General features: G+C 42.2%; 2 protein-coding genes across 4 annotated transcripts in view; one reads left to right on the top strand and one right to left on the bottom strand.

Annotated features, from left to right (window-relative positions):
- Positions 1–12,072, top strand: part of CHST7 (carbohydrate sulfotransferase 7) — an 80,052-nt gene that overhangs the window by 23,421 nt on the left and 44,559 nt on the right. Inside the window, exon 3 of one of the 3 annotated variants that reach the window (XR_011463456.1) lies at positions 2,919–3,975. The exons of 1 other annotated variant lie outside the window; for it this stretch is intronic. The gene's annotated coding sequence lies outside the window, so the exon portion shown is untranslated. Of the gene's footprint in view, positions 1–2,918; positions 3,976–12,072 lie in introns of those variants that run through there. One more of the 3 variants, XM_070366759.1, reaches the window with a different exon arrangement.
- Positions 4,195–12,072, bottom strand: part of SLC9A7 (solute carrier family 9 member A7) — a 186,022-nt gene continuing 178,144 nt past the window's right edge. The window contains exon 17 of the mRNA XM_005898185.2: positions 4,195–9,802. Within this exon, the coding sequence (XP_005898247.2) occupies positions 9,527–9,802 (276 nt within the window). The 3' untranslated portion in view covers positions 4,195–9,526. The remainder of the gene's footprint in view (positions 9,803–12,072) is intronic.

Below are 12,072 nucleotides of genomic sequence, written 5' to 3'. Positions count from 1 at the left end.
GGGCTTTCTCTAGTTATGGTGAGTGGGAGCTCCTCTAGTTTCAGTGTGCAGACTTCTGATTGCGGTGGCTTCTCCTGGTGTAGAACATAGGCTATAGCGTGCACTGGCTTCAGTAGTTGCAGCATGCAGGCTCAGTAGTTGCATGTCCTGGGCTCCAGAGCATGGGCTCAGTAGTCGTGACTCCTGGACTGTTGTCTCATGGCATGTGGGAACTTCCTAGACCATGGATTGAACCTGTGTCCCTTACATTATCAGGCAGGTTCTTAACCATGGGGCCACCAGAGAAACCCTAAAATTTCGGTTATTGTATTTTACAGTTCTAAATTTTCCATTTTGTCCTTTTTTCATTTTTGTTTTATATTTCTTTACCAGGAATTTTTTTTTCAAGTTGTGCTTATTTGGAAGTACTTTTATGATGGTGGCTTAAAATCCTTCTTGGAAAATTTCAGTATCCATGTCATTTCAGTGTTGGCATCTGTCAGGTGTCTTTTCTCACAAGTCAAAATCTCCCTGGCTCTTGGTTTGACAGGTGGTTTTTATTGTATCCTGAACATTATCTGTATATTTGAATATGTTATGAATCTCTGAATTTTATTTAAGTCTTCTATTTTAGCAGGCCTCCACTGACAGTGCACTGGTAGAAGGGGTGCATCACCTGGTTATTGCCAGGTGGGTGGGGTAGTCCAGAAGCCCTGCCTTCCCACCAGGCCTCTGCTGACAGGAATGTGTGCATGCACGCTAAGTCACTTAGTCATGTCCAACTCTCTGCAACTCCATGACTGTAGCCTGCTAGGCTCCTTTGTCCATGGAATTCTCCAAGCAAGAATATTTTCCATGCCCTCTTCTAGATCTCCCCAACCTGGGGATTGAACCTGGGTCTCCCACATTGCAAGCAGATTCTTTACCATCTGAACCACTAGGGAAGCCCTCTACTGACAGGAGGGTTTGTTGTTGTTGTTGTTGTTGTTTTCCTGAGGTGGTTGGGTTTTGTCTTTCTAGACTGACCCTCTCCCTCTCCTTTGGCTAGAGAAAACAGGCTTTTCATGGGGCCTTTATGGTCTACGGCCATTGACATTTCTGGTCTGCTGGATTCTTCGGCACCCATTTTAGGATATAGAGGAGGCAAAAAGAAAACCCAGGCAACTCATGGCTGTGTTGTTCCACAATTCCCAACATCCCTAATCAGTCTACCTTCTTTTCCCTTTCTTTCAGAGTCTTTTCTTTATTTTATAAATCATGTTTGGGAAGAATTTTAGTTATACTTGGTGGGAGGAATAAGGAGAAATGCATCTATTCTATCTCACCTAGAACCATAGTCAGCCCATCTGGAAACTGGTTTTTATTAAACTTAATTATACTGAAATTTGACATGCTGGGGCTTTCTTTATGTAAATAACCTGTACTAACAGAATGCTAAGGGTCATTAGGCCTCAAGGCATTTATGAAATCAGCTCTTTCCTAATGCTTAGTATGATTTTTTATTGTACATTTTTAATCATCCTGAAAGTGCTTCTTACCCAAACACTGCATCAGTAGTTTTATTAAGTTTCATCATATTAGAAAATAACATCAATGGCATTACTTCATTTTTTTTAATGATTGAGTGATATTGCATTTTATATATGTACCATATCTTCTTAATACCATTTGCAACAACATGGATGGACCTAAGGATTATCATACTGATCAAAATAAGACCGAGAAGGAGAAATATCATATGACACCCCTTGTATGTGAAGTCTAAAAAGAAATGATACAAGTGAACTTATAAAACAGAGAGAGACTCACAGACTTAGAGAATGAACTTATGGTTGCCAGGAGGAAGGATGGGGAGAAGGGATAGTTAGGGTTTTTGAGGTGGACATGTACACACTGCTATATTTAAATGGATAACCAACAAGGACCTACTATATAACACATGGAACTTTGCTGAATGTTATGTGGCAACCCAGATGCATGGAGAGTTTGGGCAAGAATGGATACATGTATATGTACAGCTGAGTCCCTCTGCTGTTCACCTGAAACTATCACAATGTTGCTAATAGGCTTTATCCCAAAACAATAAAAATTAAAAAGAATGTCAAATTTGGCACATATCCAGGATCAGAGGAAGAATCACAGGAAAGCCAGAAACTGGTGGCAGAACATGTTCATGCTGCTCCCATAAAGTGATACAGCACTGTGTTTTAGTGAAAGGAAAAATGCCCAGATCCCACAAAGGTGGGAAGCTGGACACGTTGCTTACATACAGCCTCAGTTTTACAGAACAGCTGATAGTGGTTGGAATGATTGATTTCACACATGAACTGGTACACAAGTGAAAGATGGATGGTTACATAAAGAAAGTGAGGTCGCTCAGTCATGTCCAACTCTTTGTGACCCCATGGACTGTAGCCTACGAAGCTCCTCTGTCTGTGGAATTTTCCAGGCAAGAGTACTGGACTGGGTTGCCATTTTCTTCTCCAGGGGACTTTCCTGACCCAGGGATTGAACCCGGGTCTCCCACATTGCAGTCAGACACTTTACCTTCTGAGCCACCAGGGAAGCCCTGGATGGTTACATGGTTGGTGCCTAAAGATACAGCTTCAGTCCCAGCCCTTACCCCACTCTACCCAGCAGGTCTCAGAAAGTTCTCCTCAACAAGCACTCCACAGCAGCAGCTGCAGAAAGCACAGTCACACTATAAGAGGAGCCCCCATCTTTTTCCTGTCTATCCTCCCCAAACGCCTTTTGGGTCACGAGCAGAAATTATAAATACTGATTCTGTATGGATTTACAGCATTTGATAATGCAGCTTAGGTAAGGAAGATTACAGGTTTCATATTTAAGAGGCCTTATATTGTCAAAGTTCAACAGGCTTTCCATCTGTGGATTTCTGTATTCTGAAGTTCAAACATCCTTTGTTTCTTTCCTTCCAGGTCAGTCACCATAGACCGGGACACTCAGCATGTGGTCCCAGCGTTAGAAGAAGCCACGCTGTGGAGGCAGTCTATCACACTGTCAGAGACTGGGGCTTGACTTGGTACCAACTGCTGTGCAGTTGGAACAGGAATATCATGAGCTGTTAAATAATGACTGACACATTGGTTGAAACGAAGTTTCCAGTAAGGAAGTGACAGTGCAATGCAGATAATTATGGCAATAAAATAGGAAGAGCTTTAGTTCCCAGCCTGACCCTGCCTCTGTTGGAGTCAATTCAACAAGGCATTCTCAGAACAAAGAAAAGACGTGATTTGGTACCATTTCCCATCAGCAGGTGCCTGGACAAATCATCAATGTGAAGACGGGCCAAGTGCAGTCCTGTGTATCTTGATTGAATTACTTAATATTAAATAAAAGATCTGGGTGGTGTATTTTAAAATCTGACTCATCCAGCTCTTCTTCAAATAGCTCCCCTGGCCCCCACCCCTAAATGGATTTTTTAAAAGTAATTTCCTGGGGTGGGAGAACCCTAATGAACTGAAGGAAATGTTTGCTTTTAAATTGTTCTATCTGATGTTTTTGTAATTATACTATTAAATGATTCTGGAGTCACTCTGTTAATGACAAGATTTGTTTTTGCTTTATTTTTCTAGGGAGCAGATTTTATGATATAGTTCAATTGCACAATTTAAGGAGCAGTTAGTCTACATATAGAGGAATACAAGGACTATGAGAGAAACTGTAGGAAGCTCAAGAATCTTAGCAATTCGCCAACCTGTTAAAGATGTTTGCAGGCTGGGAGAAGTCACAGGTTTCAAGTGTTTATTTCAACTCAAAGACACATTTTTAAAGTCTAAAAGTGTTGCTGTGATTTTTTAGATCCAATCTTTAAAAATTTTTTAAAGCATCTAAATTAGTGGTCAGGAAAAGCCTTTTCTGAGAAGACTCTGATAGTAAATAGCTCAGGCTTTATGAGCGCTAGTTGTTCAGTGCCCTTACAACTCAGCTCTGCGTGAAAGCAGTCAGTCACAGACAAAATGAGTGAGTAGAGTGTATGCCAATAAAACTTTATTTACAAAAACAACCAGTAGACTGGATTTGATCTAGGGGCCACTGTAATTTGTCCATCTCTGTTTTAAATGAAGTTGGAGAGGAATAGCTTCCACCCAGAACAGAACCTCTCTGTGTGGGAAAGAAACAAACTAAGAACAGGCCCATACTGCATTCTTCTACTAATGGACAATACTTTTAAAAGTATGAAACAAGATGAGCTCAGCCAGTTAATCTTTTTATTTTGATTTTTGTTTAAAAAAAAAAGGAAAGAAAAGAAAAAGGCTTTGAGAAAAATGTGTTAAATATCAGTAAAGGGCAGGAAAACATGTAGCTAGCTTTACAATATCAATCTAAACATATACACAAAGGCAAACATTAAGTAAAATGCTAGGGAGAGGGAACACATTGGGGGCCTAACTCCAGTTTTCTTTATTGCACATAAAGGTTGCTGATAACTCTAAGTCTTCACGTTTTCACAGTTAGACATGTTTTAATATTATTTTATATAACATGTTTATATAACACACTATGTTAATTTTATAAAACCACCAGTTTGCTACTATTGAATGGAAGTAAAAGACAAAAATTTCCCCAATTACAGTATGGAGGCTCTCTATAAAAAATTCCCCTGAAGGTCACAACAGCCCCTATTAAATTCATCCTATTTTAAAAACTGCTTTTCAGCTACTAAATGAATCTTGATGGCCTCCCCATTTAATCATTTTAATGGACATAGTAAAACTTCCTAAGTAAGAAATATCAGATGTATTTTATGTAAAAAACAAACCTAAGTGACCCTACTATGAAGTCATACTTTTGAATGAGTGATTTCAGTGACAGATTCCAAACCCATAGACTTAACACCCATATGACTGAAAAACCACCCCATTGCTTCTCCAAAGCTCACAGCTGGAAAACCATAACTAAAGTCGACCCCCAAATGTCCATGCAGTTAAGACACTCACCCACTGACACTGGGATCTTAACTTGTTTGAAGTGCTTTAGACAGCAGATATAGAGTTTTTCATGATGTTTCCAAGTCCTTTTCCATCTGAGTTCCTCCAACACATACAGGCCCACCCAGATAATTTTCCACTGGCCAAAAGTCGAGCTGACCATGACACTTGGTAGTTCTGTGAAGTTTTTTGAAAAGGTGGCTGTCAGGGTAAGAAAGTGACCTCTCCTAAGTGCTCTTGTGTCTGTTGCAGACCTTTTCAAAGGGCAGCAGAACAGGCAGCCCTCCTTGTCGTTTTCTCCAAGGCTCATGTAGCAGAAAACTGGCTGCCTGTGTGTGCCATGTGGGCCGTAGTTAGAGTATACCCTGCTTATAAAAATAAAACATCAAAAACTTTGGTTTTACTCTTTACAACTTCTGCTAGCACTGGCTGACAAATGGGTTTGTTAATTTACAGAAACTTGCTTATGAAACTCAGAACTGGAAGAAAAATGGTTTATTTCTAGGTTTTGTTTTGAAAGGATTGTCAAAGAGCCTACTTGCTTTTCCTCATTAGACACTAGCATTGGTTTCCAGAATACTTCTCTGTACATTGTTCTTATTAGGTTTCAGAAAGAGGGGAGGTCTTTTCAGGTATCCACATGGTGAAAGCAGCATTCAGGTGGGTTGTTTCTAAACTGTAAGTCTTGGTCACGGAATGCCCTCAATTTACTGTACCTGTATCAGAATGCAGCAATTGACACTGGTGATTCAGACTGTCAGTTAAAAACACAGAAGGGATCAGAATTCAATGACAATATTTGACAGACTAGCTCCTTCACTAACTCATCTACAGAAGCAACATCAAAAAGCAAGCATGAAGCCTGTCAAGTGCCCCATTTCTGAAGCGGAAAAAGAAGTCATATAGTTACTGAATCAGCAAGCTGACTTTCCTGATGCCCTCAGTCCAGGTTCCATTTTATAGCAGATGGGAAAATCAGCTTTCTGATACACCTCTTAGAGCTCACAATGGGTACCAAGGTAGATTTCCAAGAGGATGACTTCACCCCCAATGAGTTGCTTGTTTGCCCTGCCAGCAATTTCACCTAAGTGCATTAGCAGTGTTTCTACATTTAGAAATCATTTTGTTCACATTAGATAGCTGACATGAAAACATTAACTTCCACTGCGGACAAAGAAAGGGGGAGCTATGATGGGGCTTGGGCATGTGTGCGTGAAACAGACGTCTGTTTTTGAAACAAACATTATTTGTTTGCCCTAGACTGAAATGTTCATGGATAGCTGAGAGAACATTTTTTCAGGTTTTCTACAGAGATATTTGTTGACTGAACCATGGAGGACATTTTCAGGTCTAGAGAACACAGCCTAAAGAACTCCTTGCTGTTTACTTGATGAAACATTTGATGTCACGGTGTGATTTTTGGCTGCAGGACATCAATGGTTGTTTGTCTGGTCACTCCAACAAGTACCCTGATGGCCAGAGTCCATTTAATCACATATGCCCTTCCTATGCCTGTTTCCTAGGAAGAAATACAGCCTTCTTTAAATTCCAAATTTCCTTCTTTAGTTCAATTCTCCTTGTAGTCCTCAAAAAGCGTATGAGAAGGAATTGCAGGTGGTTTTGTCTTTCCTCTGTTGGTGCTATACAAAAGTTTGCATCTCCTTAATTAACCTGCTACTGACACCATTGCCACATGAGACAGCAGATTTATCACAACTTTCCAAGTAATATGGTTACTCTGCTCTGGCAATGAATGGGCCCATTCTTATTTCCAGGAGTCCAGCATGGATGCAGGCATGAGTACAAGCAAAATGTGAAGAAAAAGATCACTTGACTGTGAAAGGGACTATTAATATAATATCAGGTTAAACTGCAAAGATAGCATCTCAGAAACTGTTACATTTGACTAGTCAGCAGTCCATTTAAAACAAAACCCCCTTTCCCCCCCAACAAATGGGAGCAAAGATGACAATTCTTAATCCCCCCCATACATACACTCTAGTCACCCATCTCTCCCTCTCATGCTCTAAGATTTTCAAAAGTGACCTTTTCAGTTGTACTTTACAAAGTATGTTCTGACTTCTGCAAAGATTATTAGCATGAAACTCTCACAACTACCCTCTCTGTATTGCTGATCAACCTGTTTGTTCCACATGACTAACAATTTAAAATGTTCTTTCCTAGACCATTTCTTTAAGGTTCCAAATAGGGTCCACTGCAAGTTCTAGACTAGAGGCTCTCAACCCTAGCTGCACATTAGAATTCTTGAGGATCCACAACAAAACATGGCAGCCAGGCATCAACCTACTGAATCTGAATCTGAGGGTAGGGCCCTGGCTTCAGTATTTGTAAAAACTGGCCAAGTAATCTTAATGTGCAGCCAGGTATGAGAACCTGTGCTCTAGAGCTTTTGACTACTGAAATGCCACCCCCCAACCCAGAACAAACATGTTTCTAAGATGACTTGGGATCACTCTCTCAGGGGAACTTTCTTTAGATGGCTGCTAACCATTACTTAGCAGTTTCGATCTGATTTCTGCCAGACTGGCAGCAAAATACTCGGCCTTGAGTGAAGAGGTTTCCGCCTTTGTGGCACATTACTTTTTTGTCACTCAGCATAGGCAGGATACTTCTGAGAGGTGGAAGTTTTCTAATAAGTGAACTCACTTCCCAGGACCCCTGGTAAAGTCAGGATTAATCTCCACATCTTGCAAACAAAAATTAGGACCACAGGTCAGTGACTTAATGATTCACTGAATGAAAAATCTAACCAAATAACTACAAATCTAGCTAACTTTTGGGCTCAGCAGATCTCCGTTTACTTATATTTAACCAGGTTAGAATAAAATGTTTGCAGTGGAGAATACAAAGCCCATGGCAGACCATAAAATCAAAATGGATTTTAGATACAAAGGAAAGAAGGGAATAAAAATGATTCATTTATATTATGTTGAATCATATGAAACTGCCATTTCTGTTTTCTTAAATGGTTGAAAATCAGCAATTTCGTAATACTCAGCCTATAATAAATTTTTCCTGGTTTGCACAATTTATCAATTCAAAAACAAAAGTGTCAAACAATGTCTTATTTAAAAAATATGTCAGCTAAAAAGATTAAATTATTGATTTCATTATGAGTGTCCTAGACTGAACTGGACCAATATTTTATCTGCTGTAATAAGAAAAAGGCCCACATTTTATGAAAGCATTTTTTTTTTTTAGAAATTGGGTTTTCAAATAGGCTATCACTGAAGCATAGGAAGACTTTCTAGCCTAGTTTCTAAGAGTTCTCTCAGTATTTCACTACTACAGGTGTGGACAGGTGAAATAGCTCATCCATAAAGAACCCAAACTTTTGACAAAAACCTAAATTTTAAACCACATTTGCACATTAAGTTGGTACAAGGTTCCCCAGATACCATGAAAATGGCCCTCTTCTACATGGCATTCAATGTTAAGACATTCAGACTCTCAAGCTGTCTACTATAGTCGACAGAACCTTCCAACCTTCCACCAGGTTGAATAATGCTTAACTTTCCATTGACTCATCTCTGATTCCTCATGTGGCCACTGAAATCTCATGCATTTATGAACACAAAATTTGGAATTCTACTCAGTCATTAGAATACTATCTTGTATTTTCTTTGCAGTTAATTTTGTTTGCAGTGAGATTTCTTCCCTCTGAATACTAGCCTGTTGCCTCTTAGGCTTCTTGCTGCTTTCTCTTTCATAGATAAGACTGCATCCCACAAATTGTGGTGTTATTTCTAAAGCCACAGTAGAACCCAATCCTATTCATTATTTCCCAGGCAGTCAGCTCATATGGAATACCTTGAGAACTTACAGATTTTTGCAATGATATCACCATCAGTTTCTAAACAGTTTCTCCTGTCCTCAGATTAGTTAAAAACAACAGTATAATACTATTTTGCCTTTGGTTTCAAACATTCCAGTAACTTCTTACTTATGGAGATTTCCAGAGAAGGAATTGGAATTCATTTCTCCATGTTGAAATGTTCATGGACATATTTTCCAGTCTTCAGTCTAGAAGAAACACAGGGAGTCAAAAAGGGGCAGGAATCCTGATAGGAGGGTGCAGTCATACAACCTCATTGCTGGAGCCTCCAGTCAAATTGCTTTCTCATGTTTTCTGTCCATTTAACACCAGTTTCTCACAGTCCTTGGAGGTCTAATAGCAACTGCCATCCTTCACAGTCTTAGCCTGTTCTCCCCTTGTATGCCTATAGCCAATGAAACCTACACGGCTGTGTCTGGATACAAAGCCTCTCCTGGGAGGAACCCCTACCACCTGCCACACCTTTTTCAGATCTGCAGGTGAATGAATGAAGACAGCGTTAAAGCATGCTATTTGTTTAACTCTGAACAGCGCACTACGTGAAAAAAGTGGGAATAGGTCTGCATTTGCCTTGATTTAGAGACACTTTCACCCCACCAGCTGCATCTTGGCTGAAATTTTAAATAAGATATCTTCAGACCCCAATAAAACAGAAGTGTTAGTTCCATTCAGTCAAGGCCCCATGTCAACATGGGCTTGCAGCCATCCTCACCCCGCCAGTGGGTCCTCCCCAACCCCATCACTCAGGGCTCTGGGCAGGAAGGCGCACATTATCCTCCAGGGGGAACACCAGGCGGGTGCCCCGGCTGGAAACCTTTTGGTCTCCCATTCCTAGGTCTCGTTCCAGCACCTCCTCAGAGCTGCTTTTCATTCTCCGACCACCCTCGAGGCTCATGGAGGCTGTGTGGGAACCTGAGGAGCCGTTCGCAGTCACTGTGCTATCCCCGAAGGTCAAGGTGAGGTCACCCTCGGTCAGGATGAAATCAGAATCTTCCTCTCTCAGTGGCTCTTGGTTCTGAAATGTGCAGCAAACAACAGCAACATCATCAACCACATCAACCACAAGTGGGAGACCAATATCTTCCCAGGCCAAAGCCAGCCCCAACTCCTTATCTGAAAATGGGGATCATAAACCTGGCCTGCCTTGAGCCCCTAGTGTGATAACTGGGAGTAAACTCTAGAGTGCTAGTCCATGTAAAACTACTGCTGAACCAGGACTTTGAAGACCAGTGAGCAGTTCTGATTTTAAATGCCTGATAGCACAGGGACAAAAAGTAACAAAAGGAAAGAAAGGGTGATTAGCCTGGATTTTCAGCCTCTCTTGTGGCTCAGTGGTGAAGAATTCTCCTGCAATGCAGGAGATGCGAGTTTGATCCCTGGGTTGGGAAAATCCCCTGGAGAAGGGAATGACAACTCACTCCAGTATTCTTAACTGGAGAATCACATGGACAGAGGAGCCTGGCAGGCTACAGTCCATGGGGTCATAAAAGAGTCTGACATGACTGAGCGACCAACACTTTCACTTTCAACCCAACAAGAAACGAATGGGTAAGGTCCGCGGGTGAACCTGCAAATTAGATTTTGGATCTTCTCTTTTCTGGGAAAGTATTCTGGGAGGTGGGGTAGGCTCCTGCTCTACACAAACCATCCTAAACCCATCTGGTTTACATTTAAATTGCTCTTTGTCTTACTAAGCAATTGAGGAAGAGGATGAGCCATAATTAGGATTTCCTTCCCATTCCCACAGAAACATCCTAATGGGAAGGAAGCCCTCAGGTAGATGAAGTGAGGGACTGAGAGGGAGGGGACATTTTCTTGAGCATCTATTGTCTGCATGTCACAAATGTCACAAAAGCTCTCATTTGATCCCTGCCCCTTCCCTGTGAAGGGCGCACGCACTCAGGTCACAGAGAAGAAAACTGGAGAGACCCCATGGGATCTGCCCAAGGTTGTCCGGCTGCTTGGAAACAGAGTTAGAATTTATGCTGCTGGTAGATGGGTTCTCCCCACAAAACGGATGTGAAATATTACCCTGTTGGGGAACAGGACTGGCAGGCATCTCATGCTAAGCAGTGGTGGTAACAGAACAGACAAAGCTGAGTAAAGCAGGCTAAATTAGCCAAGTGGCAGCCACTTGAAACTATAAGACTACAGGGAGAGCATCGGGAAGCTGCGTGGGGTCAGACACAACCTTTCACCCTCTGGATGGTTTTACAAGCAAAGTGAGGGGTGGTGCACTCCCTGCACTGCTGCCAACCTCCCACCCCCCCTGCAAGGCCATCAAATACTGGGAACATCTTCCTTAAATGGCAAACACATGGTTCCAAGCTGCTCCAGGTAAATGGTTCTTTCTTTCCTATTTCCAACCTACCTTCAAAGCACATCAGAAATCCTTTGGCCTCTACCTGAGCGGGTCTCCTTGGTGCAGGATGCCGAATCTGCCTCCCTGACAGCCACGTGGTCCCCACTCAGCCAGAGGTTCAGTCACACTCCCGTGTTCAGGCCTGGGATCCTCATCTATGTGAGTAACCACCAAACAGTACTGACCTCCCTCCTCTTCCTGGCACCCTTCCTTCAGCTGCTGACCTCATAGGAAAGTGAGAAGTGTTAGTCGCTCAGTTGTGTTTGACTCTCTGTGACTTGATAGATTCCCTGGTGGCTAAGAGGTAAAGAATTCGCCTGCAACGCAGGAGACCTAGGTTCAATCCCTGAGTTGGGAAGATGCCCTGGAGACGGGAATGGCTACCTACTCCAGTATTCTTGCCTGTAAAATTTCATGGACAGAGGAGTCTAGTGGGCTACAGTCCAAAGGGACACAAAGAGTTGGACACAACTGAGCATGCCACTCTGTGACTCAATGGACTATAGTACACCAGGTTCCTCTGTCCATGGGATTCTCCAGACAAGAATACTGGAGTTGGTTGCCATTCCCTTCTCCAGGGGATCTTCCCAACACAGGGACTGAACCCATGTCTCCTGCATTGCACGCAGATTCTGTGCCATCTGAGCCACCAGGACCTCATAGGAGATGTCTGTTAAATGCACTGACCCAGGGAAGACCCTTGGGTTCTGCCTGCCTCACCTCTCCTATCCTGGCCCATCTCTGGGCATGTACTGGTGACAAGCACATGCTTGTTTTCTGCATTGTTTCTTAGTGATGGGTTCTCCACTCTCCACAGCATCACTCCACTTAACCAGGGCTTTTAACAGGCAAGCACACGAGGCCTCTTGCCTTCTGCCTCCAATCCTCACTGGAATGAGGCAGGGTACCAATGTACAGTTCAA

The sequence above is a fragment of the Bos mutus genome, unplaced genomic scaffold, assembly GCF_027580195.1.
Source record: "Bos mutus isolate GX-2022 unplaced genomic scaffold, NWIPB_WYAK_1.1 CTG205, whole genome shotgun sequence".
NCBI lineage: Eukaryota > Metazoa > Chordata > Mammalia > Artiodactyla > Bovidae > Bos > Bos mutus.
This window is presented reverse-complemented; position numbering and strand designations above follow the sequence as displayed.